The sequence below is a fragment of the Branchiostoma floridae genome, chromosome 15 (genome assembly GCF_000003815.2).
Source record: "Branchiostoma floridae strain S238N-H82 chromosome 15, Bfl_VNyyK, whole genome shotgun sequence".
Classification (NCBI taxonomy): domain Eukaryota; kingdom Metazoa; phylum Chordata; class Leptocardii; order Amphioxiformes; family Branchiostomatidae; genus Branchiostoma; species Branchiostoma floridae.
The window spans coordinates 10,017,910-10,038,997 of NC_049993.1; the positions used below are offsets into that span (position 1 = coordinate 10,017,910).

Sequence of the window (21,088 nt, forward strand, 5' to 3'; positions counted from 1 at the left end):
GGTCAAAGTTGATATACCTGATTACCTAAGTTATAGATTTCAGTCCCTTAATTGCTCCCTCCATATAAGCTATAGGTCCCCCGTATTTTATCTAATTCTGTAAGGAAAAGATTGCAATCCTCACCCATACTTATTCTCCCATCAGCTTGTTGCTGTATTAATGCCTGTATGATAAGTAATACAAATTAATTTTTCGTTTCTTTAAACGTCCCGATCTTTGGAAATTTGACCACATAAATTAGGTATACTTAATTCATCTTTTTTTTCCATTTTGCATTTTCTTTGAACAGTGTCAGCTTCTGTCAGAAATAAGTGGTCACGCAAAATCTAATCAATTCGTATTGATATCAAAACTGACAAAAGTGTCCACAACGCAGGGTAAAACATTTTTGCTCGCTGGTAGCAAATCTGTTGGTTTGTTGCCTACAAAAGGACGTACATGGTTAACATAAGTATATTGTGTAATAAGACAATACGTTGTGATTGCCAACTCTTGCCATTTTTTATACTCATGGCTTTTATATAGATGGTATCGTTGTGTGACATGTGTGATGATTATCCGTCAACTCAAAGAGCCTCTAAAGACTATATTCGAGTAAATGATCATATTAGACATCATAAAAGATAAAAAAATCATTATGTACGGTGAGTGAACTCATTATCTGCATATGGCTTTATTGTCTTTCCAGAGGGAAAAATGCCGTTACATTTACATGTACTTCTACAAGTATGACAGTTTTTGGCTCAGGTCTAAAGTTCAAACGATGTTGCATGCACCTTTTAATTCCCTCAGCTCACTCTGATTTATGTCACTCTAAATGCAATTTTCGTACCATTTTGTTCTTTTTGAAATCCCTTGTCGTTATGATAAACAACCAACCGACCATGTTATTTTAGGTCTATTTTACTTCCACCATCATTTTACACAGAGTAGTCCACTTAGTGGTTTACACACGTACACTGCTTTGCAGTGGAGCCCTATATTACATAAATCGAAATGAAACATATACATATGGTGTTAATGTGACATACAAAGAGAAAAATTACAAACAATAAATAAAACGAATAAATATGATTAGTAATGAACTGATGTGAACAATAACAATAATCATAGCAAATAAGCACTACTAATGATTACAACAATATTCATCATCATCATCCTTGCGGACCAAGTCCACCCTCTCCTTCCAGACATCTCTGCCCCCCAAAGCGTTCTTTAACAATATTAATACAAATAATCCGTACAAATTATTCTGCAGTTGTCTAAATGACAGAAATACTTACCAACACAGATGTTAGATGAAAGTCAAAGTTAAGGCACTGCTACACTTATTAGGGATAAAACGGCTGGATAACAGAACAAAATAATAATAATAATAATAATAATAAAATAAAAACAATGATAGAGGACATTTAATCGGTGTTTATGGTGACATAACGCCTGGCAAGTGACCATCTTGTTAACCACTGAGAGAGCTGCCAACATTCCATCAAACATTGACCTGCCAGTTTACCAAATATCAATGCACTAATTTCCTTTTCTTTCACTATTTTACTACGGTCAATACTGACCAAAGGAGACCATACTTACGTCTTCTTCGTAAAGCAATGCTGATGAAGTTATCACTATATCAATAAGATGTATGAAGACAACCTAGATACATGAAAGAATACACATCCTACAGTCGTCAATTACTAAATGTGTAGAGCTACATGATAGACACTAGGATGCTATTAGTAGTAATCATGACGCAGTTGCAATTTGTGCCATGGCAGTGTGATCGTGATCTGCATCATTGATTCTAATCTTCGAATCTATCGTACCAATACAAGCTCAAATTACTAAACAGCAAAACAGTGTATCGGTCACCCACAATGCTTTTTATCGAATGAATGAATGAATGAATGTATATGGTTTATCGTTGTGTATTGCGACTTTTAAGTCGCCATGCCCACATGGGCTTATAGAACACTAAATAACAGAAGGATACATCAAGTCAAATCAAATTCTTATGTTTTGTTTGAATGCCTTGTATTCCGATTCTAGACATAACATCTTTGCTGACACTGAAGGGACTACCCTACAAGATCAATAAATAAATTAATGAAAATTTATCGTTAGTTTGCGTGGTCTTAGCCTAAGAGGGTATCATGTTTCCCCCTTTGACCCCACTATAAAGAATAATATCATGTTCTTTCCTCAACCTCACCGAACATCTAAAAACCCTCGCCCCGAGGATAATCTAAATACATTACATGTTATCAATGGCAAGATTTGATATGCAGCGACATTTATTAGGAACTGGCAAATTCATCGGATTTTTTCTAGGCTGGAGCACACTGACAAATGTAAGGCTTGGACCACCAGCAATCACTGTCGTCCCACATGGGATCACGGCTGGCTTTGCCGCCTGACCAGTACTGACCACACAACAGAAACGGACATCTTAACCATCCGTTGCTTGGCTGGCCTGGATACCATCCCTGTTCGAAAAGAGAGAAGGTAGTTATAATTGTTAATCCATTTGTATGTATATTTGTCAGCAGGGCTAGCCCTTTGTTGTAACCACGGTGCTAGTTGAGCTGTCCTGACTGTGCGTACTTAACGAATACAACAAACACCAATATATAGATAAATATTCACCCCTGGATTGCAATCTTAACTTTTAAGGAGATTGCTTAATCAATAACTTTTAAGGAGATTGCATGGCACGACCTTATAATTACTTGTAGATTCAATTTTTCAACACTTGTAAATGAGTGCGTGCTAAATAGTGAAGCAGTAAGTGAGTGCGTTTGTAGGGGGAAAACGGCACAATTTACATGAATCTAGGGGCAAAACTACAAGGGATTACATGACAAATATACTTACTTACAACAAATATACTTACTCACTTACTCCGGAGCAGTTTTTTTTTACTCCGGAGCAGTTTTTTTTTTTTTACTCCGGAGCAGTTTTTTTTTTACTCCGGAGCAACACGTATAGCTACTCCAAAGCAATAATTCAATGTATGTACGTATAGACGGTATAGGTCCGTACGTACATGACAAATATACTTACTTTTAACAAATATTATTACTCAAATATTATATCATTTGGGGGGGGGGGGTATTGGGGGTTGTCATAGTTACCTTGGTGGGTCAAAAGGTCGACCTGACCCCTCTTTCACCCCTACCCAGAGCTCAGAAAAATACCTTTTTTACCTATACTACTAATAAGTTCTCTCTCTCTCTCTATTCCTCTCAATGGCAAACTAGCCGCGTCCGCATACCGTGTATTGGTCACCCTCCTTCGACCCCGGGACCTTCGACCCGTCCACCCAATACCAGCTGCAGCTCCCTCTCTCCTCCATGCCGATCCAGTGTTCCTTGTTACCTCCTTCCGTTTTGACCAGGTTTCTCAGAGCGATGTCCAGTTCTTCTGTTTTCGGCATGGCCAGTGTACATCCTTCTTCAAGGCAGGCCGAGCGGGCATTCCAGTGAGACTTCCCGTCCCGAGCAAGCCTGATGCAGGTCCCAGCAAGGAATGTATACCCGATTCGGCAACCGTCCTTGACATCTGAAAAAGTTTAGGATAGTCGTTTTACCATTTTCTAAAACAACAAATAACGTTTTAGTACACAGGGTGTGTTTTTATCTTAAAATTGTGTCATATTGACTGTGAGATGGCCAGTGTGGCTCCTTCCCTCATTGCCGTCAATACGGAATGATGGGACTGCCACGTGTACGAAATTCCGTATGTCAACTGGATAAGAGCCCCGGAAACTAGTTTTAACTGGATAAGAGCCCCGGCAACTAGTTTGAACTGGATAAGAGTCCCTGCAACTAGTTTGTAGCAAGTTCCACGACTTTTATCTTTTGTAGATGAAACAGCTAAAAACCTGGTTTACGTATTTTTTTTTAAATAAACATATTGCAGAAGACAAGCAAACAAATCTCATTCTATAGCTTGGGGGGGGGGGCATTGTATTGAGATTGAATATCGTACGCCAAACAGATGTTTTACCAGATGTTCCAACTCCCTCGGAGTTTCCAACTCCCTCTGGCGGTGCACTTGCCACCTCTGGTTGTGTAGGCGCGACCCCTAGCGGTGCAGTTGTCACCCCTGGCGGTGCAGGTGCGACCTTTAGCGGTGCAGTTGCCACCTCTGGCGGTACAGGTGCGACCTCTAGCGATGGTGCAGGTGTCATCATCGCAAATGCCCATGATAAGGATATGTTCTTTGCAAGAAAAGACTCGATGATATTTGCGGATGCGGGTTTTAAGTCAGCTGGTTGCGCTGTCTCAGCCTGCTGTGAAAAATACAGAAACAATGTAAAAGTCATATAGACTATTTATTCATACGCTCGTAGCCTCTGTTGCTGGTTCGCAATTAGAACGGAGCAAAACTACTTTCCACGGTAAACTCTCTTCATTCACAATATCCCTTTCCCGGCATAATTGAACATAGGCCTGCAACGGAGGTAAGTCTTTTCAAACCTACAATATAATTGTCCATCAAAGAAAAGGGGTGCTGTGATGATTGTAGTAATCTATTGATTTTTTCAAATAGTCTTGACTTAAAATTCCCTTTTCTGTGCCAAGGTTCCAGGGTTTGACTTCATAACTACTATGAAGCACAGAAAACTCTTATAGCGTCTACCACTGCAAACAATGACAGGAAAAGGTTGGCATACTTCTAGTCAAAAGTTTGAACCTTTTGTTCTACAGGTAACATTAATATCATCAAACTATGCAGAGTGAACCAGAATAGTTTTAACAAAGTTGATAGAATCAAGACATATTTCAGAAAACCTGAATATTGTGTTCGAATTTCAACTTTCAGATAAGCTCTTTCAAAGTTGTATCAAAGTTTATAATTGTTTCTAACCCTACAACTTGAAAATGTCCTCCTCGCTGATGAATACAGGGCTTTGGTCATATGTATTTGTCTACAGATACTACTACAGCTTGTGGATTGGGTGTCTATATGGTATTATCATATAGCCAGGCGCCGCGGACCAATAAGATGGCCCCGTTCCATGTTGGTTATGACGCCGTAACACATAGATTCCGGCCACACTGTGTGTATCGCTCCTTCTGATTAGTCAGAATTTGCAGTTGTTCTAAGGCAAAGACTGCAATGTTTCGAAAATTTTCTGTGGAAATTGTGGCTTCAAAATGTATGTACCAACGAACAAATGTGAATTTTCAGAAATTCGACAAAGGAATTACGTACCAAGGGATCTATGGGTCATACAGGTGTTTGCAAGTTTGGGTAGGCTATATGACAATAGCGTTAATGACCCGCCTGTTCCTTGGTGTATATGGTGTCATAACGCCTGCATGGTCCTTTGCTATAACCACCTCATAAAGCAAAGGCCCAGGCGTTATGACACCATCTACACCTCGGGGCGGGTCATTAACCTTTAATTCAAAGGAGCCAGTAAATTGGTGTATAAATGACATTATGGGTTACTGAGTACAAATAACGGTTTTACCTTATTTGCAGTTGAGGCAGTGATATACATAAAGATACAAAACCCTCCACCCAACAGCACCGCTACATCAACAGCGATAAGGTAGACGCGGTGACGCTTCGTCTTGCAGTTTCGAAAGAGTCCACAAACGTTCGCTGCAACGTTGCAACCTGTGTGGAGCCAATGAAATGAATTGAATAAACTTGACCAAATGCCAGCACGCACCAAGCGTTACAAAATAGGTCCTTAACCATATCTCACCCAGCTCTTGGACGAAAATGTAAATGAATAGACGATTTTGTATATAAAGTTAATTAATAAAAGTTAAACCCTTCCCGCGTCTGATGGCGCATAAGGCGGCGCCCATCTCTGTTTCCTTAGCCCTGGGCCACACAACGCAACCACTACAGCAGGATCCACTGGTAGTGGTGTGTGTTCAACTTCCATTCTCTTTCCCGAATGCTGAGTGCTAAGCAGAGAAAGCAGCATGTATCATTTTTAAAGTCTTTGGTATGACTCGGCCGGGGATCGAACTCACGACCTACCGAATGCAAGGCGAACACTCTACCCACTAGGCCATTGCACCGGATTTTGTATATATACTGTACATATTTCAATTCCTTTTTAATCGTTTTCATTATGTCTTATCTGTCGGAGCAAGTGTTTTTTAATATACAATGGCTAACACGCAATTCAGCCTAGGGCTGCAAGATGTTATCCACTCAGTGTATGGTACTGTATTGTTAATTGTTGATGTAAACAATAAACTAAGTTATAAGTTATATGTTTCGTATTTGTTTATTGTGGCTGTGTACTATAGTGATTTTCGGTGTGTCTTGTTGTTTGTGTTCTTGTGTGTCCGTAGTTATAATCTCCTTGAAAAATGGAGATATTGTTTTGGAAGGGTGTGTGTCTGTATGTGTGTGTTTGTGTTTTCGGATTTGGACAGACAGCATAACTCGAGAACCTCCTCGAGAACCTCTTCATGGATTACGATGACATTTGGTATATAGGTAGGTGTTGGGAAAACAAAGGTCAAGGTCGATTTTGGCCCCCCTGGTATGTGACCTTGGAACTGCATCAGAACAATTTTTGTATCTTTTGACCTTGACATGCTATGGCCTTGATTTTGGTGGCTTGTGATGTAAGAAAGCAGAGGCCCCATAGCAGCTTGTTCTTGGACTGCAGAGGTTTTTTTGTCAAAAATTCTAAATCATGTAAATTAGGACATAATTTGCACCTTTGTCTTACAATACCGTGTCCCCCAAAACTACCATTATTAAGGTTACATTAACATGTACACAACCTAAACTTCAATGAATAGAATCGATTCAAATGTACAAGATATATAATCAATGAACTGTTTTTATTGCTCTATGATTGTTCTGGGACATTGCATACAGTTGCCCATGTGGGACTCGCCAGTGGACGAGAGGGTGGAGAAGGAAGTGCCCACACATCCTTCACCTTAAAAACCCAAGTGCAGGCCAGGCAGACGTGTCGTCTTAAAAACCCACCCTGTCTGCCTACCGCTGTCAGACCGAGACAGACGCGTACGGATGCCAACAACAACAATGATTGAAATAGAATTCCAAAAACAGAATGTACCTCCGCCCTTAGCTTGTTGTAGCGCATCAGCCTTGGCATCCGAGAGTTGGTCAGGACTGTTGCAGCCAGCAGAAGGTTTGATGTGACTCTGCTGTTCACGATTCTTGCATTTGTCAGGCATTTCATCATCACTGTCGATATATTGATAATCATGGTTGTCTTCGTCACCTTTGACTGCAGCTGTAGCGATAATTGCCAAGGAAAGTTTAGTTTTCGTATATGCGTAGAAGGAGCCCCTACATTTCAAATCCAATGTAACGCCGTATTCGCCAAGTTTGTTGAGGTACAAATAGAAGGAGGCCGGCTCTGGTATTGTAAAGCCAGAAGATTGAATTACACCAGGACCCCCCTTCCTAAGAATGGGTTAGCCCAACTCTGCTTAATCAATGAGAAAGCATTTAGGGATCAAAGTGGCATGACACAGTATTTTTCCTATGGGAATTTACATGGTTAGGGACCCCAAAGTGAAGAGGTTCGACGCCCAAGCAACTGACACAAGGCATATTTTCAAACTACACATGACGTGTCCACATTGGTCTCACTTAATACCGAAAACAACCGAAATCTACCGAAAACAACAGAAAACAACTTGGATCTTCAACTTGTTTTCGGTAATTAGTTAAAAAGTTATTTTCGTTAGTTTTCGGTTGTTTTCTTTAATTTTCGTTGTTTTCGGTATTTAATGAGACCCTGTCACATTCTTCTGCCATCTCAAGCAGAAATCGGACCCGATTGAGCAAGCACACACACAAATAAACCCCAAACAATCTCCATTTTAATGAAGATCATCAAAAAGTTCTTGAAGTTTACGTGTTCTGATGACCCTGCTGAGCAGAGGTTAAGCAAGAGGATAAGCAGAGGATCTGTTGAAAATGTTTTTAATTATTAGAATTTCATTATATCGAATTATGAAAAACCGAGTCCGATAATCTGATATATTTTCAATACAGCATACAGTAAATTAGTTGGGAAATAAGCCTTCTCGCAGTAGTTAACACGCATGCGCGGGTGAAAAGGACTTTGGGTAATATGTCAAAGTTGAAGGCCCCCCGAAAATCAACATTCCGCCATTTTGCAGGCGCCATTACGTTCCGAACATTGTTACACAAACCGAAACAATGATAGAGACGAGACTGTTGACGTCTGATGGCCTTCAATATAGAGGGACAGATTTTGTTGGCAGACTATGCTTTATCTACTGCCATTTTTTTCAAAGAAAGAGATATTTTAATGAATGCGATGACCCACGCCCCCATATACTAGTATTAAAATTTTCACCATGTCGTCGTGACTGACGAAATTCTGAACTCTTGACCGTCTTAAACGCCATTTCCTGCATTTGAGGGGCATATTCTGCTTGTTAAACTAAGCTAAGTACGATAGTAAAATTTCTATTCGTTTAAAGGGTTATGAGAGCGACGCTCTCGCAACATATTGTCTTGCGCCGAAGACGCGGGCCGTCACAAGGGAGGTCTGGCGAAATTTTGAAATCGGGAAATCTCTGAAACGCCATTTCTTGCATTTTCAGGGGTAAATTTTGCCGGTAGACTAGCTTTATTTGCACAAGGGTTCAGCTTAATTTTTGGAGGGGGGGGGGGGCTTCCCCCTGTGCCGCCGCCACTGCGAATACGCGGGCTTCGAACGTTTTTCAGCACCTCGGCCAACGTTCGCGTCTCCTGCAAGCTGCGCTTTTAAGCGAAAAGAAAATCAGCGAGGCATCGGCAACGATTTTTTATAGGGTTTTATGACATTTTGGATCGGTCTTTCGCAAAATTGACAATGTTATCAGTTATATTCTATCTACCCCACTCATGCCCAACCATCTCATCTATTACTAATCTAATTCAGGGGGATTCAGTATTGGACAGACGACGCCCGAGTCCCGTCCGATTTGTGATGGGGCAGATTTTTAGTGAAAAATACGGTCGACGCTCGGGTGATTTTGAAATTTAGCGAACACTAGGAGGTCTTCAAATTCGCTCGATGTTGAATTGTGACGCAGGCTTCTTTTTGCAAGCGAAAAGATTGAGGCTGCGGTTCACTGCGGAGAATAGTACCCAGGATAGATCGTAGTTTGCCTGCGGGCTACTAAGTATTTCCGTAAATGGGGAAATCGTATACGTTTTTTCCCAATCCAGAAGTTGTAACCTACCTTCCTTGGCAGTTAAGTATGACTCCATATTGTCAATGCATCGAACACTGGTACCTCTGCATGGCTTTTCTTCTGTCGTATCCATCGTGTACCTAGAATGTAGCAACTGAACGAACTGAACACGAGAAATCTTCTTTCTGCTATTTGGCGATAAATTTGGATGTGATAATACCGACTGCTCCGGCCAATCAGTCTGCTGGAATGCTATGCTTTTTTTTAAATACATACATACATACATGTACAAAGTAACACAGTGACCTTTCAGGCAACTTGTCTAGACTACTCACGTAGATGTATACAATCTCATGAAAAATCCATTCACGTAGTTCAATGTTCAAATACGTAATGGAAAATCCAAAAAGTAATCTAGTGAATTGTCTGCACTGCAGATAGAAAATATGATGACACCCACGGGTAGAATGGCAATACCATGTGATAAGTTGATTTATTCATCATTACTGTGAAAAATAACACGTCATGCAGTCATGGCTACCCAACTATCCAGAGGCTTAGTAACAATACAAATTAGGGGTGGGTACCAGTACAGAAAAATAAGGTCCTCGTCCTGGCCCTGATTCAGTATGTGAAAACTTGTGAATAGACTATACTCAAAACAGTGGTCCATTTCGCTACAAAGACATCTGTTTTGTGGAGTATTCGGCTCCCATTGGTGTTTTAAAATCCTACAAGACTGTAAAACTTGGTAGAAATGACAACATACTCAGGTCTACTTCTCCCTTGTTATTTTCTTCGACAGGTAAGTCCCAACACGTGTAAATGCCTGATCAGGTAATCTGTTCATTTTCCAATAGGTCCAACATCCGGACCACCGATTTTTTTCAGGTCCGGTTTTTCCGGACCGGTCCAATAAGAACAAGAGTTCGGAGACCTCATATCTCCATGAAATAAATCTGATTATGTAAATGATTTCCACATTTACATAATATATGCTTGGTGATATACACATTTGAATAACGTACACTGGTCACAATGTTTGGCGCAATCATTTGCCATTTAGAAGAATTATAGCACTTTTACATTGATCATGCAAATTAGGGACGTATTTGCATAATTTATATCTGCTAATGTTCCACCAGCCACAAACTACATATATGGTAGGTATTTGAGTCCTACAATGGTAAACACTACAAATATAGATTTCCCTCATTAATTGTGCAAATTAAGTGTCAATTTGCATAATTTGCACTTGATGATGTACATCTCTGTCTAAGCTAACTACACACCAAATATCATCTAAATTTGTCGTTCCCTTGTCCAGTTATCCTCTTTAGAAGATTTTGAGAAAAACGCCCCTGCAGTTCCAGAGCAACCTGCTAGGGGACCCAAACATGCACAACATATTCCTCAGGTCACGAGCTATCTGCCACAAAAAAATCAAGACCATCCAGGTCAAAAGATACAAAAAAATGGAATTTCTGCTGCAGTACCAAGGTCACATACCAGGGGACTCAAAATTGACCTTAACCTTTGTCTGCCCGACATCTACCCACATACCAAATATCATAGCAATCCGTATAGAGGTTCTTGAGTTATGCTGACCACGAATATCCAGAAACACAAACACACACACACACACACAGACAGACACACGCACAGATACACCCAAAACTATATGTCCATTTTCATGGAGATAAAAATCGGTTTTGTACCGGTACCTAGCCCTAATACAAATTGTTGCATTGCACACACAAAGACTACTTTACGTAGGTTATATAAATTACTGAGTATATATCCCAGTGTTGTGCCCTAAAACTGTTCGAACACCACTTTACTGACTCTATCGAATCATGTAAATGAGTACCTATCAGCAGTTAAAACATGAACCATATATGCTGAGGAAAAATAGAAGCTCAGAATATTTAAAGTCAACTATTTAAAACTCAAACTATGAACGTTCGGTTGATTATGAGATAACGTTCATTGTACATATAGTGGTTTTGCCTTTAACTACGATGATATCATTGTATCGGTTTTTAAAATAGTTTTTATGCCAATAAAGCCTAGTGCTAGGGGTTAGATATTTGAGAGATTCGAACAAAAAGTTTTCGATGAACGTTTCACGTTAGACTGTACCTAGTACAAGTAAACGAACTGAAATGTCAACACAGGGCGTAACCACATAATTGGTCGCAGAAAGAAACATGCGCATGGTAATATCAAATGGTTGTGACGTCGTGTGTGGCGTAACTGGTACGAGCTTTCGGCTTAGAATCTAGAGGTCCTGAGTTCGATACCCGCCGTGCTCTCGACGTTGTGCCCTTAATTGCGGGAAAGGCACTTTCATGTCGGGGAGGTAAAAAGTAAAAACTACCTTCACCTTCTGTCTGTACTGTGTATGTGGCACTGTCAATATAAGTTGCAGTGCCACATTGTCCTCGTCTGTCCAAAAGCAAATAGGAAAACAAACTATCAAATGGTTGCGTTGTTATGTACGGGAGATTCATTCCTCGAAACCAATCATGAGCAACTTACACCCCCACTCTCAATTTTGCTGAGATTCATTTGGGAGATATTTTAAGAAGCAATGCTGCGATCGGGAGAGCAAGACTTATACCCTACGTGCAATCGTGCGCGATCTTTAAGCCAAGGGCGCAAACCGCCGTACGTGCAATTTCCTCGTACGTTTTTTGGGCAGGCCACGTCCGCCACGTATTTCTGAAAACGTTCAGGCTGTACAGGGCAGGCGCGTCGCCCGTAATGGCACGTACGGGGGGCCCGATGGCGCACAAAGTTTTGCCTGCACGTAAAGTTCTACGGCCCAAATTATTGCCCACGTTTTGGCACGTAGATAGCACGTATTTGCACGTGCGGTGGACTGTGCCCTTAGCTTTACATGAAAAATCTCTGTGAAAAGTTTATTTGCTGTTCTACGTCAAATATGTTGACACTGGTGACTGTAACTGTCTTTTGTTTTAAGTATAAAGAACACATTAGGTCTATAACAGCAATATATGTAACATGTATTGTTCTTTCCCAGGGCTAGCCCTTGGCAATAGCCTATGGCTAGTTGGGCAGCCCTGGCTGTCTGTAAACAGCCGAACGAATAAATAAATAAAAAAAACAGCAAGACTGTTTTCTGTTTACTTGGTCCGCTCTTATTATTTTTTGCCAAAATCCGCAAACCAATAGATCAAATTGTTGTCGCCTCAACATATGAAAATAACGATAGCGCGTGAGTAGGGTATTCACAAACTGACAACATTCAGTATCTCTACTGTAAGTCACTCGGCCTGGGTTTTCTCCAGATGTTCTTGTCGTTTGCCTGCCAAGTTAGTTAGCAGATGACAGGTAGTCCAGAAAAAATGGCCACACCACTTAAAATGTTTGACGGGATAAAATCTGACTCATCTACACTTTATCTACTAACTGTAGATAAAGGAGTTTCAATGAATTCGACCGTCTTTTTTTAAACAGACGACCAAGGAAATTGATTTAGCCAGGTATGAATTCTTCCTTGGGGTCAATGACTGGTCTTTTTTTCTATGTTGCATTTTCTTTGTGGCAGCTTCTACCTTTCTTGCTAACAGCAATACCCTACAAAATCAATCGCGTAAAACAACAATCTTCATACAAACAGCCAGGTGAAAGGATAGAACACAAATACAACACACCTACAACATCGATCATTTATACTGCATAAACAATAAAACCGTCGCCATGGCAATAGTTTTTAAAGCCACACTTATTTTCTTTCTTTTTATACATCTACTAGGTCAAAACAAACGACGTAGGCTGAAAGATATACAGTCACCTAAAATATGATACAATGTCTTGGTTTTTCGATCAGGACATCAAAACCTGGCATTGGAATATTTCTTTCTTTTTATATATCCATATAAACTGGATCACTACAAGATTTTAGCTGTATGTTTCGTATTGTCACCAGGATGTTTATTTCAAACAACCAAGCCTTATGAAAGTTACTATAGATTACAACAAACACTCTTCTTACTGAACGATTCGCACTGTAATATGTATAAATTATAGCGTTCACACGTGGTAATCGCTCAAACTTGCCTTAAATAGATAACCTAGTAATATTACTTCTATCTTAGACTGATAGCACAGATCGTACGACTGCTAGTCAAGCTGTAAACATGGATTGCCTCTGTAGTCAAAGTTACCTGTATCGTTAATGCTGTTACTGTATATTGTATTGTTACCAGGGCTAGCCTTTGATAATAGCATCCGGCTAGTTGAGTAGCCCTAGCTGTATTTCTCATGATTATACAGCCGAATAAATCAAATGAATAATGTAAAAAAATCTACAGATTGCAGAGAGCCTGTACAATCTGATTGATGTTCTGAGACAGGCCGATGAAGTCAGTCAGCTCAAAAACGCGGCTTGGGACGTTGTTTGTAATCTGTAGTAGTTGTGTGCTGTCGTAGCCAGACACTCCGATGGCGAACACTGTTACTCCGTCCGCAGTAAGAGCCCGGGAGGGCGCGACCACGCTATCATGGGAACTTCCGTCTGTCACAACTATCATAATCTGAAACGATATTTTAATAAATGATAGACGCTTATTGAATATCTATGCTCCCACAAGGTGAGGTGATAAAGTATTGCAGTAATATAATGATACTTTACCTTACTATTAATACTGGAGTGCCTCAGGGCATTATACTCGGACCTTTACTATTCCTCACCTACATGAATGATCTACATGTAGTAGGCAACCTCAATTGCAACATCATAACTTTGCCGACGATTGTGTAATTTACAAAAAACACTCCTACAGTCAAGCATTAACAGAATGGATAACTCGCAAAAGGATTGGAAATTGAATCTACATAGCGGACAAATGCCATGTCATGAGATTCATATTCAATTTTCTATGTGAGCCATTTCTGCTGTCACGAGTAAACGGTCATTTTAGACATGGTCTGCACTGACTCCTGAATGATTCATTATCTTGTGTGCTTATTAATTAATTGCATGGTGATGACAAATTTTTCGAAATATGAAGTTACCCTTCGAATAGGCGATGGCCTCCAGGCAGCATGTTGCCGTGCGAAGTCCATTGCAGCTCCGGTTAGAGTGCCCCCGTTTTGGTATGTAATGGCACTAATAGCATTCACTGTAGCCGTCTGACTGGTATGACTGCCTAGGTTAAACTCCAAGCTGCAAAGAAAACATACCGCGGTGGTACCTACATTACTGTTTTCACATGTAGACCACGACGAATATTTGTCACCGGGTACAGAGTTCATTTTTACTCCAAGTTTATAAAAAATCCGGGGCCTGGCCAGGCCCAAATATAACCCGGTAGCCACCGAGTGTCCCATGGGGTAAAGAGGATGTAGCCCCAAACAGCCCTGAAGGGCCTCACTGTGTCGCCATTTGCAATCTACCTAGTTTGTTTTATACCCTGTTGTGGCTAGGTGTGCTCTCTTAATCTGGAGATATGAACCTAGCAAGATGGACTTTTCACGACCTTATTTTCCGGTTTCTGACGTTTAAAAGTGCCCTGAAAACTCATCTAATAGACCTAGTCACATGTAGCCTGTTTCACTTATTATCTTAATTCATAACATTAACTATTCTATTATCTTTATTGTACCGTTATCATATCCTATGTATTGCTTTACATTGTTATTTATCGATTATAATCAATTTTGTTTTGTATAGAGAAGGAGAGCCGAGTTTAAGCTATATACGTTCCCCCTTCTCCTGCACCTGTATTATTTATTGTTATTCCTGTGATATTTTATGTGGCTTCTTGTTGTGAAAATGAATAAATAAACAAACAAACAAACAAACAAAATAAGTACAAGCTATAGCAGTCTATTTTTGCTGCGATGAAAGTGTTCACTTACGTGTTGCTTGATGAGTACTGCACCACTCCGACCCTGGTGGCTGTGGCACCGATGATAAAAGTGCTGACGATATTCGCAACAAATGTCTTCACGGCATCAAAGTTCCCAGTGCCAACACTGCCCGATCCGTCCAGAACAAAGAACAGATCTGAACTCGCTTTAAGCAAAAAAAGGAAGAAATGAATGTAGAAATATAATGTGAAGTATGCATTACCACATTTTACATTATACCATCAATATACATCTAGCAGCAATACTTCTTGTAATAAGGGATCAGGAACAGCTATACTGAGATCGATCACATTTCCATTGTTTCCTAATAAATGTCAATGTTAGCGTTTCACAAAGATCCAACTTTGTTGTCATATGGTCGAATCACGGTCGACTTATTTCATAATTAGGCAAAGAGTGCGCATTGTCACCAAAACAATCGCATAGCATCAATGATCTGCATGTGTACCCACCTACACATACGCACACAGCGTTGCTCTCAGACCACGTGCCATCAGCCTGGCAGGTCCGACTGATTTTGTTGCTGCCGGTAGACAACCCGAAGCCATCGTGACAGGTGAAGTTACACGTCTCGGGATGGCGGAAGGCGGAAGGCAGGATGGCGCTGTTACAGGACATTTTTCCATTCATGGGACTGGATAGAGTCGGGCATCTCACACCTAAACAGGGACATGCGACGATGTTAACCATTAGGAACGTTTATACTAGTAGTTTTTAAAGCAACGAGACGCCTCAGCCTAGCCACCAATAATCTTTTTTACATGTCCGAGTACGCATGAATGAATTATGGGTTATATGTGAAATGTGAAGGCTTGCAAACCGTTGTCGTCTCGAATATTGCCTCGATTTGCACAATATTGTCCAGAAGTGCTCTGTTTGTGTCTCAGGGGCCTTCACCTTTGACATATTACCCACAATTCTTGTTGCTGCACATGCGTACTCGGAAGTGTGAACGAGCTTATATGCTCGAACAGAGTCGTATTGAAGAACTTCATAGTGTCACCGGATAAACTGAACTGAACTGACTGAGTGCCAGATGCACACATAGCGGGGAGTTCAGATGCAGCAACTAGCTTTGTTATCACGCAAAATAGATGGTATTAATTGGTAAATATTGCCGGGTACATCAACTATTATTAATATTACAGCTAGACTAAGTATTTTATTTAGAATGCTAACGACGCCGTTACATACCAATGCATTTTGCGTCGCTACCAGACCAAGTTGCATCAGCCTTGCAGTGCCTCGCACTGCTGCTTGTGGGAGTCAGTTCGTAGCCTGTGTCGCAGGCGAAGCTGCAGGCCTCGGGATGGCGGAATTCGTAGCCACTGTCACACGTCATACTGCCGTTCAGAGGACTAGACAGGTCCGGGCATTTCACAGCTGCAATACAATCCACATGGTTAAAACTATGGCTGGATTCTTTGGAATAGGATTGAACAAGGCTGTGTATATTCGAGCTCACTGACCAACATTGAATATAGACGGGGGTGGGGGGGGGGGTGGTGACATAGGATATCTGGCACCTACGACAGGATATCTTTTGTCAGTCCCAGCTCTTTCCCTGTTGGTTACATAACGCATAATTAGCTCCATTATGTAGTTAACCAACACATACGGCCTTTTGTGCTACACTCCAATTTCCGAGTTATAAAGACAAGTTATCTAGACAAGTCAATCAGACAAGTTTCTTATCTTATGGTTGGTTTAACGTTATGATGATGACAAATTTGAATTTGTTGCCTTTCTTACTTGTAAACGTAGGCAGACTTGCCAAAGCCGAACACTAGGAAGTAGGATGCACATTATGTACCTAAACAAGGCGTTGTCCCAGGATTGTTTGTGTTGAAAGGAATGCTCCAGTTCCCGCCATGTCCACAGGAGTACTCGGCATAGATCAGCCTGTCGTAACCAGGGTCACAGTGGAGCACACAGACGACTTCGTATTCCGGCTCTGTGCTGTCTGGTGATTGGCAGGCGTCAGCTGCGGAGGATGTTAGGATAGAACACGAGAAGAAGCCGTTCTCCGGTTCAGCGACCTGTGCGGGTGCGGCAGTGAGAGCAAAGGCACTTATGTATATGCAGGTGGAGTGTACAAACCGCAAGATGGCTAGTGTGTGCGGGTGTGCATGTGTGTGCGTGATCATACTGACCGGAAAATCCGGACAGGAGGTCCGTTCACAGTGTCTCCCGTCCCCGACCGTCCCGACCCGGCAGCGGCAGCTGAAGGCCTGGTGACCCGACAAGCTGCAGACCCCGTGCTCAGCGTGGCAGTCGTGCAGCCCGAGATGGCAGTAGTCAGACGGGACACATCTGCATAACGGTTTAGAAACGATTTTTTTACATGTTCATACATTGACAACGTATACGTTTTCGACGTACAATTAACGGTAACAAGTATAACGTTATAGCTTTACGTTTCAAAGCTAAACAGACATCAATTTTACATTTAGTCTGACTAGATTTACACCTAAGATCCAACTGATTTGTTAGAATCCATAATAGCAAAAACGGAAATAAAAAAAAATGCCGTACCAGTACCGATCTTTGTTGACCACCCGAATGGATTGGACCCGAAAACGCAATGATATTTCAACGACGTGTCACGAATAGTTATGCAGGAACTACGTTATAGGAGACATATTGATTAAGAATCAAATATGATCACCATGAATATCGTTGAAGAGTTTCATCAGTCACGTATGTTTAAGTTACGATCAATTTTCTTCGAACAATGACTGTTTATTAAAGGTAGAGAACGTACCTCCAAATTTTCGATGTCTGTCAGTACATCTTGGACGCGGAGAATGGTCTAGTCTCGATCTCGTGAGAGAATACGAGACTAGACTAGGCTTGCATAGATCATCTGCCCCCTCCCCCCGCCCTCTTCTCCGAAAATTGATAGTAAGATCACCATGAAAATGTGAAAATATTTCTTGTTTACCTCGGCTTCTTGTTCCATTGTCCACTTGCCATGCACCTGAAGTTGTAGAGACTGTGTAGCACATGGCCACTCTCGTCGGCAACTTTGTATCCCGGCTCACACGTCAGGCGGCAGGAGTCCTGGTATCTGGTCCCGCTGCACGTCAAGCCGCCATTAGCCGGACTCTGTGTGTTATGAAATATGGCTGCTGTTGTTTTGCGGGACTTAATACTTTGATAATAATAAATGCTGCAATTTTTTTTTAAATTTCTGAGGCTACTTTATATGTTATCGAAGGTGAAGTCCGAATACAATGCTAAACTTCCTTCCTACACAGAGTTGTACGCTGATCAAATTTTAACCCTTGTGCTTTTGAGGCCTGCGCCAACTTTGATGTCCTATAACGCTAACCAAATTCAGTGAGTTTTCCTAAAATATTGTTGGAAACAATTTCACGAAGTTTGACAAATTTTCCATTTTTCCGTTTGTTGACAGTTTTGCTATAAAAATCGCTTATTTCGGTTCTAACAATGCATTTTTGGCGTTTATTTGATAATTATATATGCATAAATTATGCTAGTTTGATGACGTCATCAGCCCCAAATTCAAGATGGCGGACCGTATGGCCAGATCAAGAAAATCTTGCTTATTATCCCTTAGAATTTGTAAATACGTGGTATTTTTAATCAAAAACATCCAAATAAATGTATTTAGTCTATTTTCATTGTATTTAGTGATTATTTGTTGCAAAAAAAGTATTTTTGAAAATCCAAGATGGTGGATATAATATGGCGGAGCCTTACTGGTAACTTAGATGTGCATGACGTCATTGTATGACGTCATTTTGACGTCATTGATATTGCTATTGGCAACACAAGTCGTAATAAACATTATTATTGTGTTATCTGCACTTGCTGGTACATTTTTGGAACAAAACGTGAAGTTTTCTGAGAATACCCTTTTTTTATGGGTCCGGCCAATACAATCAAATTGACGACGTCATAATTACGTCATATTACGTCAACGTAACGTCAAACGTTTTATGCTTGTCAGATATTATGTCTATATCAATTCCTTAAAAATTTGGTGGCCACACAACACGTCGTTCAAGAGTTATAGGACTTAGAAGTGGAGGGCCTCAAAAGCCGGTCTGAATCTTAAAAGACCACTGTCGCCTTCTTCAGGATCAATACTGAACAATCACTCCAGACTCGTAGACTCGCGAGAGTTACGGACACGTGATCTTGTTAACAAGTGATCTTGCTGATATGTGACGTCAACAATTGATCAAACGTGCCAGGAGGATCACGCGTTGCAATGATCAAGCGTCGTTTACTCTCGCAAGTTAACGTTCCGATTGGTCATCAGTATTGATCCTGAACAAGGCGACAGTGGTCGCTAACGTTAAAAATTTGATCCATGTATACCTTTGCGTTGGAAGAAAGTTAAGCATTATACTACGATTACTACCAACAAAGATAAGTTTCAACGATAATGTGAATTCTGAATGATTATAGTCAATGATGTTGTATCTGGCTCCTTATGCCTGAGCTTGGATGAACTTTAAGTTACGTACAGAAATATTGCCACAGTCCTTCTTTTTGCAGAACAGATCCGGACCCCCAACAACTGGCTGGAGCGCTAGAAGTCATAAAGGAATATCATTAGCAGAGCTAGATAACGTCGACCATATACAATAATAACCCAGCAGTCAGGTCTACCACAGGCGATTTATACACATTGGTTTCATCATCATCATCGGTAGGCTAAAGTCGATCACAAGCTTCATCCGCGACTAGTGTTACAAAATGTACTTGAGTAGAAAAGTTGTCTGGAAATGTAACAGTATGCCCTACCTCCCGCCTGTAGGCTCCAGTTGCCGGTACTGTGACACGTCACGTTCTGGAGGTTCGTTCCCTCGTACCCGTCCGCACAGGTGACTCGCAGGTGTTCCCGTAGGTGTGTCCGCTGGCGCACTGGATGGCGGTGTGTGGGAACTCCGGAGGGGCTCCGCAACTCACTGTTGAAAATGGTTAAATGCCGCCTTACTCTTAGTAACTTAAAGAAGTACTGTCACTTAAAGCCTTTAACAATGCCATACTATGCTACACAATTTTTTTCTCATTTAAGCCATGTTGAATTGATTGTATGGATGACATCGGCTCGGAGACCCCCAAGGTTGGCAAAAAAGTTGCCTTTATTATGAAATCTAAGTGGTTAGAGAGGTTGAACAAATATCAGAACATACAGAGTATGCCCTACCGAACAATAAATTCGTAATTCCTTGACGTTGACATTCTAGTTTACGTTTTTCTTTTTGCAAACCTAAGGCATGTGTGTACTCATTTCGCAGCTGCCTCTTACGATTTACAGTACGGTTGAAAAGTTGTTTTTTTGTTTTGGAACGGCTGAAAATTGATGTGCGCGCGGGTGCCATCCATATAATCAAATCTGAACATGACCTTAGACTAGGAAAATGCTATGTTATACGAAGTAAGGGGCTTGCGGGGAGAACAACATACAAACCAGAAGGAACATTCTTTTGTGAAATTATAATGTAGCATAACAATATAGCATCTTTATAATAATGTATGTCATATCACCTGGAATGCACACCGGTTCCCCACTCCATGCAGCCTGGGCTATGACTCTGTGAACCTGGCAGGTGAAGTCATCTTGACCCAGCCGTTCGTAACCGTCATGACAGGTGAGATGGCACGTCTCACCGTACGTCTTACCTGTACAGGTGACGTCACCATGTGCGGGGACCTGTAGATGGAGGAAATGTATAAATTGCCTTTAAACTGCTTGAATTTAACTTTATGTATAGCAAAAGGCTAGCTTTATAGCTAGTGAAGCAACTCAAGTGAAGTCCTTACGACAAATTAAGGCATGTTTTAATTCAAACGCAAAAACCAAAGTAGGAAGAATATCTTAGCTACTAGTAAAAGACCATTCGAGTACGCGTTGGCGATACCAGCTGATAGAAGGATGCATGAAATTCATGTACTTACCGAAATATTTCCACAGTCAGCGATGACACAAGCCAGAGTTTGAGGGATAACGGCGTCTGTCAAAAGGAAAGGCTTGTCA

The 21,088-nt window shown here is 41.0% G+C and overlaps 1 protein-coding gene across 1 annotated transcript; it reads right to left on the bottom strand.

Annotated features, from left to right (window-relative positions):
* Positions 1-12,698: 12,698 nt before the first annotated feature.
* LOC118431401 (P-selectin-like) lies at positions 12,699-20,757 on the bottom strand. The gene is made up of 11 exons (XM_035842599.1): positions 20,599-20,757; positions 19,852-20,015; positions 19,572-19,636; positions 18,017-18,180; positions 17,226-17,385; positions 16,886-17,111; positions 16,267-16,455; positions 15,525-15,731; positions 15,061-15,217; positions 14,215-14,365; positions 12,699-13,733 (listed from the first exon to the last, which is right to left on the bottom strand). The coding sequence occupies exons 1-11, from the start codon at positions 20,625-20,627 to the stop codon at positions 13,506-13,508; spliced, it is 1,740 nt and encodes a 579-aa protein (XP_035698492.1). The 5' UTR covers positions 20,628-20,757; the 3' UTR covers positions 12,699-13,505.
* Between the last annotated feature and the right edge of the window lie 331 nt (positions 20,758-21,088).